Raw genomic sequence first — 18,756 nt, forward strand, 5'->3', positions numbered from 1 at the left:
ATTGATTTGTGGGACCCCTAAACACTTCCCAGGTGTGCAGTGATTTTAGACCTATCAACAATAGCCTTGCTCGCTTTTATATAATTTCATGGCATTGGGTATTTTTCTGTGGCCGTGAATTTGCAGACTGCTGAGTTACAGGACATGTTACAGGTATTAGCTGCAGTGTCCAACCTGTCTGAAATTTGTGTTGAGTCAAATGTTGTGTTGCATTTGTGCTATGGGCTGACGGGTGCTCCTGCCCTGTGTTGCAGGCGACATTGATAACAAGTTGCAGTTTGCTTTCCTGACATAGTTGCTGGCAGTTTAAAAGTTATTTTCATGTGAGTTGAGAGTGGGAGCTGTGTTAACTGCATCAGAGAAATGTCAGAGAGTTTAGGGCTTTTTGGTGTGCTGTGGGACAGGACTGTGACTGCTACCCAGCACTGCCAAAGCAGGTGGGGAGGGCTGCGAGAGCAGTCATGGTTTAGCCTGTGGGGCAGTCAGTCAGGAGCAGGTTGTGTGTCCTTTGCTTCTTAAGTTTGGAGATGCTAGAAGCATACACAGCCCTTGCAGTTGTGCTGTGGGGAAAACAAGGCCTCCTTAGTAAGTCTGCAAGGTTTGCCAGCGTTGCAGGAGCAGGGTGTCAGCAGGGATGAGGTCGCAGGCCAGCAAGCCGTGGTGTGTGTCTGGGATCCCTCAGGAACATCTTTGGCTCCTCACAGCAAACAGCTGCAGCAGCGGAGCTGGGTGGTAGCACAAAGGAGTTTGGCAGAGTTGTGCTGTGCAGAGGCAGACTGGAAGGTGGGGAGTTGGGTGTCCCACTGGTTCTGTCCTGGGTAAAAGCATGGTGATTTGGGTGATTTGAGCAAGTGCTCCTGATCCCAGTGCCCGGGAGAGGTAAAGATGCTGCATTGTGTTGGAGGAAGAGGCTGGCAGGTGCCAGGTGGAGTTCTCTGTTCTTGTTAAGTTAGTGTGGCTACTCACACTAGCTTTGTAGCAGTGATTAAATGTGCAACATTTAAGGATGGATGATAAGGATGGATGTGATGTGCATTCATCTCATGTATCCAAAAGCAGTGATGAAGTCAAGAGGAATTTCAGCAGTAGGCTTTGCTTCTATTATAGGATAGAAAGTATTTGTTAAAGCTGACATGCTGACTTTCTGTGGTTACAATTAAGATTGAATCAAGATTATCTCACCTGAGTCTTTGGAAGAATGGCCAAAATAAATTAGGAGAAAAGCCCTTGTGTTTCATCTCTGTTTCCCACCACTTGTGAGAGCAGGCTGGCCCTGGTCAGAGAGCTTCTGTCTCTTGCATGGCCTGAGCAACAGGTTTGGACCAGGTTGACCCACTGTCTAGCTGCACATGCTGCTGGGGATGGCCTGGTCACACTGCTGTGGTTTTCAGAAAAAGTAGTTTTACAGGTAGTAAAATGGCAGTGTAACTTCTGTTAGCTTTCAGACATTCATCAGAACTAGTGCACTGGAGACTCATTTTCAGACATGCAGAGTTTGACTTTTTGCATGTGAGAAACCAGAACTAAGTTGAATGGGGCATTCCAACACTGTTGCATTCTAACCAAAGGGTGGGCTGCCTTTTGGCTTGGTACTTTTTAGGAAGAAGTGACTAGAAAATTGCTTGTACAGTAGTATCTCAGCACACTGGAGATCTCCATCTTACTTTTTTTCATCTGCTTTAGGGCCTCCAGTGCTGAACGTGCACCAAGGCTTCACCCTGAGCCTTGCTTGAAGCTTCCATCTTCCTCTTGTTTTGGAGGAACGTATTGATGACTCCCTTCCACTGTTGGTGGAAAGATACAAACCTGTCTGTTGCCTAATGTGAGAAAGGCAGGGAACAGAGTTATCTCCCTTTAAATAGTTCCTACTTTTGCCCTGATGCTTGTTGCTTGTTTCTCCCAAGCACCCCTTGAGACTTCACAGTATTCTGGCTAACTGCCTACAGATTTTTAAATAGCAGCAGTGAAACAAGTCAAGATTCCTCTTTATTTGGGTGTCCTGCATAGTGTGCACACAAGTATGTTTAGGAGGCTGGATGCACAAAGTACAGGGTAGGAAGCCTCTCTGAAGTATAGGCTTGCTGCTGATTGAAGCATGAAACTTCTTCAGGGTATGTCTCTTAAGTATGGAATATCAAGGGATAAATAAACACCAGATAAATTTATTGCAGTGCTAGTGTTCAGATATTCTTATTTAATTTTTAAGTAGGGATTAAGCAAAAGTAGTTGTTTTTTTAATGGAAATTAAAGCTTAATTTTATGTGAAAGCTTTTTTTTTTGGTTGGTTGGGTGGTTTGGAAAATGATTCCATTGGGCAGAGGGGCTTTGGATGCTGAATGCCACCTTGTTTTGAGGTTATTGTCTTGTGTACATGGCATCTTTATATTTGCACTGACAAAGTAGAATCCTACCTTCCTCTCCTGTGGCTGAATCATAAATTCTGCAAATTATTAAATTTGCATGCCTGGTTAAATGTTTGTTGCTTTTAAAGAGGCCAGTGGAATTAAAAAAAAAAACAGCCAAACCAAAACAACCAGCCTGCAAGTGTCAATATTTACACTTTTAATTCAACCCAAACTGCCAACTGTTAGCTGTTAAGGTTATAATAAGGTGTTAACTCTTTGCACTGCACGTACTTGTTTTCTCTGGTACTGCTTCTTTCTGGTTACAGCTTAAGCATGATGGATACAGTTTACCTATATAAATTACAATAGCCAAGTTAAATTTTGCATGGTTTGAATCTCTTTTTCATTTCATGGATTTAGAAACTTCATTTCTGAAGAGAAACATTGCACTTATCGGACCTCTTGCTTGTGAACAATTTGTTTAATAGTAAAAAGGATAAAAAAGGAAGGCTGAAAAGGGGGCAGACCTGATGACCTGGTTTCAGTTTATTTTGCAAGTTCTCTGACATAAGAAGAAAACTGATATTTGTCCGTTATGAGACTTTAAAAAGTTCTGGTAATGCCTGTGGTTTCTGGTTTGCTTATAATAATGAGTGCCAATTTAAAAAGCCAGATTTAAAGAGAACTGGGTTTATCATTTAAAGTGTATGCAGATAAGCAAGTGTGAGAGTTTTTCCTCTGTTTCAGGCTCCTCTCAGTGATTTGAAATCTTAAACACATTTTGTGTGTCTGTGCATTTCTTTCCACCAAAGATCTGGGTGAGATTGTACCTCTTCTCTTCCACTTTCTCCTCCTGCCTTCATCAGTCCTTGTGGTGAGGAACATTTCTGGTTGTTGGGATGCTGAAGTACCAAAGCTTTCTGTGACACAGCTGTTCAGTGGTTAACTAGTTATCTGGGCATCTGAGGCTTCAGTGTTCTCACATCAGAATGTTCTTTATCTAAAAACCCTATGTGTGTAACTCTTGAACTTGACAGAAATGCTTCAGGATATTAATGAATTGCCCAGTGTAATGCAATTGGATCTCTGTATTTTAACCTCTCACAGCTGTTCATATGTAAGTAGCATCCATTGCATTTGTAGGCTGCCACAGCTTGGAAAAAGGTGCTAAAAACAACCAATGCAACAAATACAAATGTGTATCTAACAGAAGTTTGGCTTGTATCATAGTATCTGCTGTATTTTTTAACTAATGAATACTAAATTAGTGAGTGTTTAAAACTACTGTGTGATTATGGTCCTAGATAACAAGAGGTAGTATTCTTTTTCAGGCACAAATGTAGGTCAGATACCTGTTTGCTTTTCACTGCAGTGCTGAAGCTTAAGATGGGGGTGATGATGGGACAAGAGTGTGTTCCCTGGTCCCTGGCAGCACGGGCTGCCTGTGGGTTTCTAGCAGCCATCTGTGACTCCTGTATTTGCCTTTAAGCTTGCCATAAAGTTAAATGCCAGTGTGAGGATTATTCTGGTGAGGGTGGTGATAGATAAGCCATGCAAGTGTTGTGGTTTGGGTGGGTTTTTTTGTGGTTTTTTTTTTTTAACATACTTGTTCCAGTTGGGCTTGCCCCTTTCCCTGTGCAGGGATTGGTTCCTATAAGTTTTCTGCTCTGCCTGCAGGGAGGGAGGTTCAGTGTCACAGTCTCTGTAAAGGCTTAGAGCTTGTGTGCTTGATAATGCTACTTTGTACAGGGAAACTTTGATGGCCTCTTTATGCTTGGCTTCAAATACTTGTTAGGCTATAAAGTAGATATATTTTAATTTTCTTTCCATTTTTTCTCCCAACTGATTTGGAGTTGACTTCAGAAAAGATTCTTTGAAACAAAAATCTTTGCTATTGAGAATTTTTTTTTTTGCTTCCATCACAAGCAGTTTCATTTAAATTCTTGACTTTCCTTCAGTGTTGTTATCAATCTCACCTCATTTTTATCTTTCCGTGTTACACTCACAAGTTTTCTTTCCTTCTATCTTTATCCGTTCATTTTTTAGTGTATGAGTGTTGCAGCTGAGTGAAATAATGAACAGTGGATCACTTAGATGTCTTTCCACCCCTAAGAGTAGTTATACTTTTGATTATCTGACTGTTGGCAGCAGTCACTAAGGGACAGTTGCATCCATCACCACTTCATTTCTATGACAGGAGTTTTGGGAGCTGCTGCCTCTGCAAGGGCAGAGGATAAATAACCTGTTGTGTGATGGTGAAATGACAGAAGCTGGGAGTGGCACGTCCTAGGCATGGTACACCTGTGACACCAGCCTGTGGTATGCTCTCTTAGTGGATACGACTTCAGACTAAAACAGGTACCTTTGAATATCTTCTCCCTCAAGCTTCCTGCTAGATTATTTTTGTAAGAGCTCTTGCTCTTCAGTCAGTTCACCATATCTGGGGATGGCTTGGTGGCTTGTAGGAATTAGATGAACTCCTTGTTATTTCATCCCGTTCAGGAAAAAACTAAGGATCACAATTGGGAAGACAGTGGACTGGCTGACCCTCACCAGGCTTCCAGTTCTAACTAATAAGTAGGGATGGGAACAGCTTGTTTGCAGTCCTGTGAGTTGATGAGCTGTGGGGAGAAGCGTGAGAGTTGCTGCCCAAGGAGTGAGGATGCTTGAAGACAGCACTGGAAGCTTGTGGGGCAGGGTTGTTGCTGCATTCTGCTCCTGGTGTGTGTGGGGTGTGACTTGCCTGGGAGCCACCAGTGTGATGAGATCTGCTCACAGATACCCTGTGCTGATGCTGCAGGGCCCTGGGCAGGTATCTGCTGTATGCTCAGCAGAAAAGGCTGTTAGTGTAATTGTTTACATTGTGTTATTTAAACGTTATTTGGACATGCCTCTTTTTGGTTTTTCTTCGACTGTGATTCTGTCCACTTCTTGCCTGACATGGGCTTGGCAGGATCAATTTCCATTATTCTTTGGGGTCACTATCTTTCTCCTTTTGTTTTCTTTATCCTCACACACAGTCTCTCTTGCTGCCCCAACCTTTTTCCAAAAGCATGTTCTGCCCTCAGTTGAGGGCTGATAATATCTGTACACTAATAAGATAAATTAGAAATCTAAGCCTTTTTTTTTTTGCTTGGTCAATGATCTTAAAGGTCTTTTCCAAGCTAAATGATTCTGCGATTCTGTATTTCATATTTGCCTTATGGTGAGAATTTCAGGAAGGCAGATACTGTGTAGTTGTCTATGAGACAGACTGTTTTCTCAAGAAATAATCCAAAGTTATAAAAAGTTCAGCTTCACTTAGTGAATTGTAAAGACTGGTTGGTTGGTATAGAACAAATTTAGAAGGTGGCTTTCAAGGCAGCAGTGTACTCCTTCTGCTGAGCCTCAGCTTGGGGCCCCTTCCTCAATGATCAGTGGTCATTTGGGCTCTTGCATTGGTGGAGAGTGTTTGGTTAATAACATTCGCAAGAGACACTCCTGTTTTCTCTAAAAATAGCACAAAGCAATCTGAAATACTGTGTATTGTCTAGAGTTTAGGCTCTAACTTGTCTTATCAGAACACCAAATTAGTGCCAAACAGCTGATAACAGTACTGTGACTCCCTTTAGGAGCAGTACAAATACAATGATGCTCACTGACTGCCAAGGCACTGCCCTTTCTCACTAACTTGGTCTCTTGCCTTGAATTTCTTCAGTGTATCAAAGCTGGAGTTGCAATGTAGTATCTACCTGCTATGCAGCAGCTGGCACCTTCTGTCGTTCTTAAATGCTTGAATTTTTCCGTGCTCTGTAGGTAGAACTCAATACTCTGAGCATATGCAGGGATTACATCTGAAATTTGTTGTGTTTAAAAAACCCTTGGGTTTTGCCTTGCTCACAGAAAAAGTCACCATCACTATAGGGCTCAGTTTTTGGCCATTGGGATATATTAGCAGCTTGATCTTGACTGAGTAAGTGTTAACTGGAATGGGAATTGAATTCCTTGTATTCTGCCTTGAGATAGCCATGCCCCGAGAGCTGTAATTCTGTCATCACTCAGCAGAGTTTAAAGGAGACTTGCTGTACCTGGAAAGGAAAATAACTGCTCCTTTCACTCCTCTGCTAGGTTTGTGGTTTTTGGTTTGTTTGGTTTTGGGTTTTTTAGTTTGGTTGGTTGTTTTTTTTCTGTTTTAACGTGAAGGCATCTCTGTCCGGGTGGTGGGATTTAAGGGATGTGGAGAAGAAAGAGCGCAAGACAGTTTTGTGCTGAACTGTGCCCTGTCCAGGACTCTTCCTTGGGGCATCTTAATGTGGTGCTTCCTGATGTCCCTCTTGGGTGGGTCCACTGACCCCACTGACTGCCAGTGGTGGGGAAGGGAGAGGAGGAACTGAGGAGGAATGAGAATAACTGCGGAAGGAGAGGTAACTGTTCAGGCATTGTCTGAATAATTTCTTGAAAGCCACATTTTCATCGGATCTCTGTGTGGGGTACTAGAGGGTGACAATGAGTTGATTTAAATGCAGACTTGCCTCTGGGCAGGGGTTGTGGATATCCCTCAGGTGCAGGGTGTGAATGACTTTGGCAAATCTCCAGCTACTCAGGTTACATTTGTCGTTAGGATGCACAAACATTGTGTGTGTGATATGCACTGCATTTGGAATAATCAGTTAGTTATGACACGTGTGCCACTTAAAGCCAAGGGTTGCAAGATGTGAAAAAAATTTAAAATTGAGGCAAAAAGCATGTTTACAAGAAGAATACAAGCTGGAAGAAAAAAAGTCTTTCATCTGAAAGTGCATCTACATTTTAAAAGCCACAGCAAAGGGACACCTCTGGTTCCCTTACCTGGGGATGCATATTTTTGTTCCAGAAGACCTGTGGTTGTGGGGGTGGAGGTACAGAGGCTGCAGCAGGGCAGAGCCAGGGTCTGCATTCCCCTTCCCAGGCTCCTTCACATTCCCTGCTCCTTATCAGGAATGAATTATTGCATTGGCTTGTGAAGACTGAGTGAGAAAAATTTCAGCTGTGTATTAATTACCTGCTTTTTCATGTAACAAAAGAGTTTATTCTTTTGTTTTATTCTTTAATCACATAAAGTAAACCCATGAAACTCAACCTGAAATGGAATATACCTTATATTAAAGATGTTTGTTGCATCTTAGTTGCTAGGATGTTCAACGATGAATTGCAAAAGACACTTCTGGAAGTGTGGTGAGCAGGATGGAAAAGTGAAGTGAGAAGAAGGTGTGTGTTTGTGCTATGACAACTTGAACGAGGAGCATCCTGGTGGTGCTTATTTGCAGAAATGATACCTGCAGCATTTCTTAGAGCTCTTAAAATGCTGAATTTATTGGCTTGTGCTGATAAACAGGCAGGATTTACCCCACAGCTGGGCACAGGGACGGTGAAAACCTGTAAATCAGTCAGAGCACTGGTAAGCTCCTGAAGCCTCTTGTTGGCAGAGGTCTTGCTTGTAGCACGCTGCCAGAGAGGGTGCTTATTTCACAAACAACACAGGTTTTACTCTGTTCTTTGCTATCGAGGCAGAAGTGGCATTAAGCAGTGTTACGTTTTTGTGTGTTGAAAGATTTTACGTTCTGATGGTGGCTGTGCAGCTCTAAGGAGCAGAGTGGGTTCAGGTGTTTGTTTCTGCAGTCCATACTTGTGAGTGAGAGGATTTTGGAGACAGGCTGTCTGTGTGTCCATCTGTCTCATAGAGGGGGAATGACTACTGCTGTACTGCCTTTTTCCTGCTCTGGCGTTTTGGGAGAGAGCAATGGCAGTAATGCTTTTATAAGCTAAAAATTAGAGCATATGCTTTTTTCTGAGTGTACTAACTCTTGGTTTCAAATGCTTTATGGTGGAGCTTTTTCCTGAGCACAGCTTAGAAGCAGGGAAGTTACTAGTTTATAAATGCCAACTTTTTTTTTTTTTTTTTTTTGCTATTGGTAAATGCTTAATTAACTGTTCTCATCACCTTCTTCCAGTCAGGAATATTTCAGTGTCTCTTACTACTACTTTTTTCTGTACACTGCAGCCTTTGAAATGGGCAAGTTGGTGTTAATGAAGTAATGGGAGCAAGTATTGACTGCAAATATTTACCTGCTCAAATGTGTCACATTTGAGTGCAGTCATTTACTGGAGGTCATGTTCTTTATTAAAAAATATATCAAAAAAGTCTCTCAAGCCATGGTTTATTGTTTTGTTCTTTCAGAAGGATAGAGAGAACTTTGTTCTTTGAAGGTGTAGGGGAGTCATTAAGTAAAATCAGGACTTGCTTTTTAATGTAAATGTCTCTGGTGGCCAGATGTAATCTGCACACAGGGGGGAGGCAAATCTCTTTGAAAGCATCTGGAGTTTTAGTGATTTCTCCTGTTCTGGTTTTTCCCCCAAAGATCCGAGCCAAGAAGAAACCTACTCCAGTGAAGTATGAAGTTGGGGATCTTGTTTGGGCCAAGTTCAACAGACGCCCATGGTGGCCATGCACAATTTGTCATGACCCAGTGCTGGACTGTCACTCAAAAATGAAAGGTACTGTATCTACTCAGACCACAAAGCAGAGGAGTTGTGTATGCCAGGGTGCTGCAGTTTTTTGTTAATTTATAAACATTTCTGGTCTTTGAAGGTATCAAGAAATAGACTACTGTGGAATACCTGGAGTGTTAAAGTAGACCTAAATCAGGGAGGTGGCAGGAGGAGAAGACAGTGGGTGGAAGCTGCTGGAGGTGGCACTGATAGCTGTTAGATGCATAGGTTTTACTTCCCCGAGAATAAGCAGGATGAGTAGGTGGGCTGAGCACAGGGCAGTGCAGAAGAAAGAGCAGAGAAGAGATGGATCAGAGAGGTGAGGGCAGAGATTTACAGTGGGTGGGCAGACAGAGCTGGGAGGCCTAGAGTGTGTGAGGACACTGCAAGTCATCCTTGGAGAGTGGAAGGCTGGAGAGGCTGAGAAGCAGGGTGTGGGGCAGCACAGTGTAGCTGCTGAATGCTTGAAGGTGTGGTGGGAACCTGTGAGAGGGAGTGAAATTTGTTGGGTCTTGTTTAGCACAAGAAAACAATAGGGAAATCTTGGAAAAACCTGGAGATGGAGCCACATATGTGAAAGTTTAGGGTGTAGTGTATCAGAGAGATTTAAGAGCCAGCAGAGTGTGATGGGAAGAGGTGAAGGAAATAAGGCAGAGCTGTGCGTGCTTGAACACAGCAGAGCCAGAAAGGAAGAGAATGTGATAATCTCGTGGCAGAGAAGTGTAAATGAGTGATGGAAAGAACAGAGGGGAAGTGATTGTTCAGCCTTATTTAAAGGCTTTCACAATGCTTTCAGGATCATTCGAGCTGCCATGGGGAGACTGCAACAAACAGAAGACTTATTTATTAGTCCTTCTGTCCCTTTCTGATTCTTTTTTGTTCTGTGGGCAACTGGCAGCCCCTTAAAGTGATTCTGTCTGTTACTGACAGCCCTGTTGGCTGGTGAGGTTGCCACTCACTGATGTATTTCTCTCCAGTTTTTGTGGCCCTCTCCAGCCTAAGAACTGAGTGCTAATAGTGAGTAGGCTGATTTTCCTAGTGGCCGTCAGCTCAGAGCGCTCTGCTGTTTCTCTAGAGGCATGAAGTATCTTTTCCTACATTTTGCTTCTCTCATCCTCCAGTCTGGTTGCTGTAGTCTTCTTACATCTATTTCTCCATCTTCCAGTTCATCCTTTGGGAGGCATTCATCCTGATTTGGGGCAATACTGAGTGTGCTGTTTTAAATAGTCCCTTTCAAGCTCTCAAATTCGTTTAAAAAATGTTGCTGGAAGATATGGCAGACATATATTCTCCCTCTGCATCCCCCTCATGAAATTTTGGACAGGATTTAATGCATATAGCTGTCCAGTTATCCCCTCTCAACTTACGTATGAGGATTTATAATGAAATAATTTTGCAGGGAGGAAACATGCTATTAGCAAATTCCAGCAAGGTCTGGTCTCCAGCTACATGAGAGACTCTCCCATCATGTTTTATCTGTGTTTGAACCGACACAGTTCTGGGGAAAATGGTGTTTTCCAGGTGTGGCTGTGGATCTGCTCATCTCCCATCCCCAATGCCAAGGTGGCAGAGTGGGTGGATCTGGACTCCAGCACTTCTGGTCAGGGGAAGCTGCCAGGGCTCTGTGAACACAGTAGGAAGCAGAATTCTCCTGCCTTGGCTCTCTGGTTGCCAAGGGAACGAGCCCTTAAAAACAAGGCAGGTCATTTCAAACTCATCACTTGTGCAAAACCCATTTCTCCTCTTAGATTTGAGGAGTGGTGTTTTGTTTAAAGCAGTTTGCCTCTGCTCAGCAAGCTCTTGACTTGAAAGAAGATTCTTGGAGCTGCAAGATTGAGGCTCAGTGACTTGAGTCCTGGTACTGTGAATGGGACAGATGAAGTCAGTTGTCTTTGCCCATGGTTTGAGGTTGCCCTGGTTGCTAATTGTCATCTTCTCAGTGGTCTTGTGCAGAATCTCAATTCTAAGGTCCAGGCTGACCCACTTTGCTGGCACTTTTGGGAGAGGGAGCAGAAACCAAATGGGCTACAAAGCCTGGGCTACATGTTCAGTGGGTGAGGGTGCTCCTAGGAGAGCTTAAAGCACACATTACAACAAAATGCAGGGAGAAGTTTTTGATCCCTTGTTTGAGCCTCGTTTGCTCTGTTGTAATGCCTGTAACCTGTCCTTTTTCACCAGCACAGTACTGGTTCAGTTCTTAATTGTACCATGTCTGTTAGGCATTCTTACCCAGAAAGCAACTTCGTAAATCTTTGATTAATATCCCTATGATTGAGTTTCTTTTGCTCTGCACATTTGTGCCCCAAGTGTGGAGATACTCATTACAATCAATGTTTTCTTGTTTTGCACCAGACCTTGTAGAGTGAGTGCATGTGTGTACTTACCTTAGTGCTGCTGTTAATGTTCTTTGTCCTAAACAAGTGTTTGTTTGGTAACAAAGCATTGAACAAGATGATCTAGATTGTGATGAGCGAGCTTCAACCAGTATGAGTAAGTTCTGTCCAGAAGGATTTAATTTCTGGGTGTTGCCCTCACACTGTTGCCTTTTCTCAGTAGTCAAGTGGACCGGGCTGTTTAATCATGTATCAGGGAGCAGCAAAAAAGAAATGTCCTGCCAAATATGTTGTGTCTCTCAAGGAAAGAAAAAAAATATTTGGATATTGTTACAAATTTTTTGCAGCCAAACTGTAGTCCTTTCTTTAGGGAGATGACCCATCTTAGACTTGTTAGTCAACTGTTTGTAAGAAAAAACATTATATTCAAAAATAAAGTGTAGAAACACAGAAGAAAGCAAAGGTTTCCCTGACTTTTGATGATAAGTCCCCAGAACTGGCATTCACATGGAGATTATTAAGCAGAAATCAGTTGAAAACTAACTGGCAAATAGCTACCACTTTCTGAGATTATCTTTCTTTCGTTATATATACAAGAGGTTAATTTATTACGTTTTCCAAAATAGTTTCCAATCGGAGACCATACCGAGAGTACTACGTGGATGCCTTAGGAGAACCTTCAGAGAAAACCTGGGTTGCTGGGAAAGCCATTGTCCTCTTTGAAGGAAGACATCAGTTTGAAGAGCTGCCTGTTCTTCGGAGAAGAGGAAAGCAAAAGGAAAAAGGCTACAAACACAAGGTGAAATATCTGTTTTTTCTAATATGTTTCTGATTCTTTGAATCTGCACAGTATTAAGTATTATGTTATGCCTGGAGTAGCACTATGACAGCTTTCTTCTGTGGCAGTGGCTGTAGCAACGCTGCCAGGGGAGTGAACCTCTGAATCCTTACAAGCGTAGTTTAAAAGCTGCCAGGAGTTTCTGGGCTTGCTTTTATGTTGGGGTGTGGCCTGCTCTTTTATTGCCCTGGACATCTTGGAGGGACATAGGAGTCTGTGAGATCTGCTCAGCAGTGCAGCCCACTCCTGATGTTTATTACAAAGTGCTTCTGAAAAACTTCCTGTGCTCTGGCAGCCTCTTTTGGCTGATCTGAAGCAGAGGTGGAGCTGCACGCCTCACTAAATCACTAACTCAGATAAAGCAGTGGGGTTTTTAGCCCTGCTTCAGTAATTCTCTGTATAGAAACCTGTTTGGACTTATAATTTGACTTGGAAAATGCTTTTGTCAGTGAGCCTGTGGAAATGAGTTTTGTGGTTCATTGCATCATCTCCTTTTCCAATCATAACAACTCTGAACAGTTGTAGCCAGTGTAATGTAATGTGACACAGGGGTCTGGCCTACATCTTTAGGAAAGTGACTGGAATTGCTGAAGTGAAGAAGTACAGAGGCTACTACATTACTGTAAGAGAGCAAATAGTCATATTAGGCAATGGTGTTTGGTTTTTCTTTTTCTCTTTTTCCAAGAGGTTTATTGACAGTTAAGTACTTAGCCCCTGTTAATGCAGAACCATCAGATTTAATGTGCTCTTGCAGAGGCAGGTCCCTGGGTGTAATGCTTATATTTGATTTTCCTTTTCCAAGGGCATGTTCAGTATCTTCTCTAGAGACTTCTCTCCTTCTGTTCCCAGTGTTCCCTCCAGCAACTAGTTACATGCTCCCAAATAACTTTGCTGGTCCCAGAAGTGTTGCATGGCTAGAATCTCATCCTATGTGTAAATGGAAATGCCAGTGTAGCTGCAGTAGAGGGAATCAAATGTCTGTTGCTTGCATAGATGTCCAGGTTTACATCCTTGGAAGCCATGGACTGATGCAAAGATGGAGTTTAGTGCTGTGTTGCCACCAGTCTCAAAACTTTTTTAATCTGCTGAGATGTGTGGGTTGTTTTTGATTTTTAAAGGAAAAGTGTCAGAAATATGAGTTATTACTCCTGCCTTGGAGATGGTTTTGATTTTAGGAACAGTTGAGAAGTCTTTGACTTGCTGTTGTGCAGCCCAGAACTATATATGTGGATAAGAAACAAGTTCCTTGCTGGTTTTAGATATTAGCAGAGGTTTCTGCTAGGTTCCTGCCCAGTACAGAGGGTGCTTTTAGTTTTATATTAAAGGTGCAGAGTTAAAGCTGAGAAACTTATAGGTAATGGATAATGACTTGAATTTGAGAGAGTCCTTTTTAGATTTGTGTGTGGATCTTGTTTTTGTACCAAAGTGGGCTGATGGAGGGGGAAGCTTGAATCATGCTCTGAGTGTAATGGATGCAGAAAGAGTTAAGAACGAGGAAAGCAAACGTGTCCACATAAATATTTTGAGGAAAATGATGCTGCATTTGTCTTTAGATGCTTGTTGGCAGTTGTGTATTTTTGTGCCATGGATCTATCCCATATGCATTCCTCTTTACTGTCTGTTTTGGTCTGAGATGTTGGGACTTCTGGTTCCTGGGAGACCTCCATGCCAGGGACCTTTTGGTCTTTTGGGAATGGACAGGCATTTTTATTAGGGAGGATGTCAAAGTACTTACCCAGAAGGCATATTTTCTGTGTCCACTAGGTAGTCTCTGGGAATCCACGTGATTGTCTTAAAGATACAAAATGCAGGACTGTCACTGTGTCATGCCTTATGCACCTCTATCTCACTTTTATCTTGTTGCTTACAGTGTGAAATTTTTTCTTTTTTTTTTTTTTCTCCTCCAACTTTAAGGTTCCTCAAAGATTTATGGCTAAGTGGGAAGTCAGTGTTGGACAGGCAGAAGACATTCTTCTTAGTGGGCCAGAGGATCAGAAGTGCAGCCAGAACTCCAGTGAACTTGACAGCGAGAAGGAAGTACAGTCGGAATACTATGCCAATGGCACTGGAGCAGAAAGGGACAGGCAGCTGAACGGCTGTTTTAAATCCTTGGCATTTGAATCCAGACACCTGGCCAGCGAAAAAGGAAAATTGCACATTAAGCCACGTGTGAAAAAGAGCTCTGACAGCAGAAAAAGGACTAGAGTAAAAAGGAGTGGCACAAGAGGGGAAGCATCTAGGGGAGAAATCAAAGAAAAAACACCAGAGAGCATAGTTAGAAACATGATTGTTGGGGACCTACCAGACAAACAGGCATCGCATGAGCTTCGCAGGATTGCCAACAGCCTGACAGCATCCAATAGCACCAGGGAAAACCATTTGCTTTCCTCCTTTGGAGAAAGACGTTTTGAAAAGACAGCTTTGAAACCAGGCTATGAGAACCATAAAACTGATGCTCTGAAGAACACACTCCAAAGGGATTTGTTTTCCAGTGCGTCTTTGGAGAGAGAGAAGAGCTCCCTGGGCATTGTGTGCAGTTCCAAATTACAAATACACTATTCTGCATCTGATGCTAGTATTGAGAAAAAGCAAACTGAATCAGATTCATCCTCTTCCTTCTCAGATGGTGGGAACAGTGATGTAGATACCATGGACCAAAGTTCTGAGAGAGCCTCTAGCACTCTTGAAGTTAGTGATTCTTCAGATAAAGCGGAGAAGGAATTTCCCATGACATCAAGTGGAAACATTAAGCTCTCCATGTGTCTTTCTGAGAAGAGCAGCAGAAGGACCAGGAAGAAGTCATACAGAGATCGCAAATCCCTGGGAGGCTCAGTAACCAGCAGACTTGATGCTGAATTTGCAGATGGGGAGCTTGAAATAGGCTTCTCTGATGCTGAGATGTCATTGACAGCACTTGAGTGTTCTTCAGGTGTGAGAAATGGCAATCTTTCTATAGCAAACAAGCACACTACTTCCCAAAGTGTTTCCAAGGACAGCTCTTGGCCTGCTGTTGCAAATCAAGCAATCTTAAAACTGAAAAGTATGAAATTGCCCCGAATAAGGAGTATAAAATGCAAACATAAAGAAAAAGTTGCTGGGTTGGAGCCTTCTCTTGCAGAAGAGGAAGGTGGTGTGAATCGCTGCCCTTCTGATACCAAAGGTTTCTCTGGCCTCCAGAGGGATTCTTTTCAGAGAAGTGGGAAAGTTGATGGTCAGAAACTGTTAAACAACATGCATGAGAAAACCAGGGATTCTGCTGAAACAGAAACAGCTGTGGTGAATCCTGTCTTGTCAGAGCTGAAGTCTTACCGCTCCATGAATGATGATGCTGGTGACTCTGGCACTCCAAAGGCCACAGTGCCCTTACTTTTCTCTTCTGCCTCTGGTCACGGTCGTTTGCCTATTGAGCCAGATTACAAATTCAGCACCTTGTTAATGATGTTGAAGGATATGCATGACAGTAAGACAAAAGAGCAGCAGCTGATGACTGGTCAAAATATAGTCCCATTTCGAAATACCAGCACAACTGATGGTTCTGGAAGCAATTCTGGAAGTGGTCTGAAATCCTTATCTATTGTAGGTCCCCCATATAAAATAGAAAAAAATGGAGATTGTGTCCAGGAAACAGTAAATCCAAACTCCACTATAAGCAACTCCTCATTTTCACGAAATCCTCCAACCAAGTTGACGGGGATTGGTACTAGTAAAAGGGAGCCTGCGAGTACTGCTGTTTCTGGGACAAACGGCACAAATTGCATGTCCAAACGCAACTGTTCAAAATCTAAGCAGTCATCAAAGCTTGGAGATAAAACAGTTTCAAACAGAAAGGACTTAAAACCAGGAGGGCCAAGTAAGTTGCTAAGTCGGTTATCCAGAGATTCAGGAGAACGTGCATTCTGTGTTCGTGGTTCGGTTACCAGTCCTCTAGGTAATGAAGCAGAAGATACTAAGAGGAAAGAGTCTATTGATTTAACAGAACATTCAACTGATGAAGACTCTGCTTGTTTATCTGATGACAATTTAGATCAAATTGGAAGGAGACCTGAAGCTCGTAGAGATATTGAGAGCTGCACTTCTGCTGAAAATGGGGAGAGTCCAGACTTGGATTCAGAGGCAAATAGTGAGAGTTCTCTTGGTGATGAGTCTAATGATATAAATCATGTAGCACCCAAAAAGCGATGGCAGCGTTTTAACCAAAGCAGTGCTAGATCTAATAAGCACATCAGTAGATCTAGGGAACAAGGAAACTTGGAGAGTGCCTTTGGCCTGAATTCTCGTGGCTTTTCACTGAAGGGAAATGAGTGCTTGGGACGTAGGCATTCCCCTCATTCAAAGGTGCGTGAGGGAGATGTGACAGATAAGAACTTTGAGAATCATTTAGATTTAGTTGAGAAACGTTTGAATGTATGTGGTAAGCCAAACAACAGTGTGATGGACTCAGAAACAGAGCTTGGCAACTTTGCTCCCCAGTCTGAATTCTCTGCACAAGGTAAGGGAGCTGGACTTGCACCAGAGTGTGTATTTGTATACATTTTATACTTTTCATTTAAAGCATAAGTTACAGAACTTGGGACTGTTTGACAACATGAAGATGTACACATCTGAGCTGAAGAAAGTGTGATAACATTGGGTTTGAGTTTTTTGTAAGCATTGAGAACAACTAAGATGGAACAGTTACAGTATTTTACTTAGCTTTTTGGTCAGAAAGTTTAAATAAGTTACAAATCCAATAGTTCCTCCCCAGTGAAAGCTAAATTAAGCATCCTTCCACATTAGGGAATTGTCTTTTAAACTTATACCTTCATACTACGTTCCTTGGAGTCACATGCTTTGTGTTAGTTAGATCAGTACTAGAAAGTTTTGGGAAACAGCCTCAATTTTTTCTGCTCGTAATTTTTTTTCTTTTCTAGAGCTGTTTGACCTAAAATCTGCCTTTGTTTCTGTAGGATTCCGTGAGACAATATGTTGGTTTTTGGTTTGGTGTTGCTTTGGGATTCTTTGGTTTTGGGATTCTGGTTTCTTTGTTTGTTGTTCTTTGGCTTGGGCTTTTTTTTTCATTTTAGTGTGGAATTTTTTTAGCTGCTAATAACAAATTGGGCAACCCCACAGATTTCCTGATCTTCAGCTGTGGTTTGGCTGACTGAGGGGTGAAGGGGAGAACAGAAGAGGGGAAAGCTGCCTGGGAGGCTGGGCTGGAGATGGGTCTTTGAAAATGGCAGGCATTGATGCTGCATCATTGGAAGGAAGATGACTCAGGAAGGAGGCTTCTGAGGACTACAAAGTCAGGCAGTCCTATCTCTCCCATGGAGACTGGGACATTTGATTAAAGCCAAAAAAGAAAAGGTGTGTGGAGGGAGTAGGTCCAGCAGAACTATGTTCGATGCATACCATCCCGAGGCTTCTGCAAAGAATCTGAGGAAGCAAACTTTGATGAAAACAACAGAATTAAGTTTTTACATAGATTTCATCAAACTAAATAGCTCTTATCTATTTGCAATATCATAAACTAATATAACTTCACAGAATTTTGAACCTGTATTTTGTTCCCTCAGTGGATGTTTAAGTGTGTTTGTTTTGCTATTAGTGGTTGCTGGAGGTTACCTGCACCTCTGTTTCAGTGTTGAAAAGGCAATTCCTGGCTTAGTGGTCATAGAACCTTCCCAAGACAAGTCCCAGCAGGCACAGGAGACAGCCCATAGTGTGTAACACACGGGGTAAAAGTTCTGTTTTGAAATCAGGAAAAGTTTAATCGTTCACTGACTCCTCTGGCTGTGAGTTTCTGAGGACCTAAGTCTACACAAATCAGGCATCCTGGGGCTGGCAAGGCTGCTGTGGGAGAGCCACAGCCTGCAGGAGGGAGTGAGTTCCTCGTTTGCATTAAGATGCAGCTGGTTTCTCCTGGCTTCATAATGATCTTGCAAGTTAAGCATCTCTGTATTGCTGCTGTGTGAAGTGAAGTTGCAAGTCCACAGAGAGCTAGAGAAGAGCTGCTAAGATAGCAGTGTTAGGAGAGAAGCAGCAGAGGAAGGCAGCAAGCTCTTGGGTGAAGTAGTGTTGGTGGAATTGGAGCTAGGGTCATCCTGATGCACAAAGAGATGCAGCAACAGGGAGGGCCTGGGTTTGCTTGAAGAAGTGACAGATCAGCAACTGCAGTGTAATCTAATTCCCTTGCCTGAAGTAGCATGTGAACCTTGTAGAGCAGCTGAAGCTTACCCAGACAGCAGCCTCCCTGTGTGAGGAGCTGTCTGGGCTCTAACATCCCCACATACTGGTGATAGTGAGTGGACCCCTAATGCTGTGGAAAACCTGTTCATGGAAACCAGTCTTCCTTTTGTCTCAGGCAAGGACAATTACATAGACAGGAGAGTGATGCTGGAAGTTAGGCTAACTGCAGCTTGCAGGTGAGGAGTTTCCTGTTTACCAGTGCTTTTAGAAGACTTGGCTAATCCTTGTCTGCAGCAGGCAGAGTATGGATCAGTGTAAGAGATCACAGCAGGTTGCAGTCACAAATGAGTAGTTTCCATTAAGCTCAAACTATATGAAGACTTCATCATAGTTGAATGGCAACATTTGGCATATTTTTGCTATAAACTTTGTGGTGAGATTTGGGGAGATAAGGCAGAAGTAAAGATGGGTGGAATTTGCTGATGTAAAACATTTTCATTTAAAAAACAGTTCAGTCCAGTGCCAATCAGATTGCATTGAGGATTCATGCATGGGAATTGCTTTGGGG

The 18,756-nt window shown here is 42.7% G+C and overlaps 1 protein-coding gene across 8 annotated transcripts in view; it reads left to right on the forward strand.

The window, feature by feature from the left end:
• NSD1 (nuclear receptor binding SET domain protein 1) overlaps positions 1-18,756 on the forward strand; it is a 57,511-nt gene that overhangs the window by 8,113 nt on the left and 30,642 nt on the right. For 6 of the 8 annotated variants that reach the window (XM_071758824.1, XM_071758828.1, XM_071758829.1 and 3 more), the window contains exons 3-5: positions 8,723-8,858; positions 11,812-11,984; positions 13,938-16,512. In XM_071758824.1, coding sequence (XP_071614925.1) covers positions 8,723-8,858; positions 11,812-11,984; positions 13,938-16,512 — 2,884 coding nt within the window. The remainder of the gene's footprint in view (positions 1-8,722; positions 8,859-11,811; positions 11,985-13,937; positions 16,513-18,756) is intronic. The other 2 variants (XM_071758830.1, XM_071758831.1) reach the window with 2 other exon arrangements.

The sequence above is a fragment of the Heliangelus exortis genome, chromosome 15 (genome assembly GCF_036169615.1).
Source record: "Heliangelus exortis chromosome 15, bHelExo1.hap1, whole genome shotgun sequence".
In the NCBI taxonomy this organism is placed as follows: Eukaryota; Metazoa; Chordata; class Aves; order Apodiformes; family Trochilidae; genus Heliangelus; species Heliangelus exortis.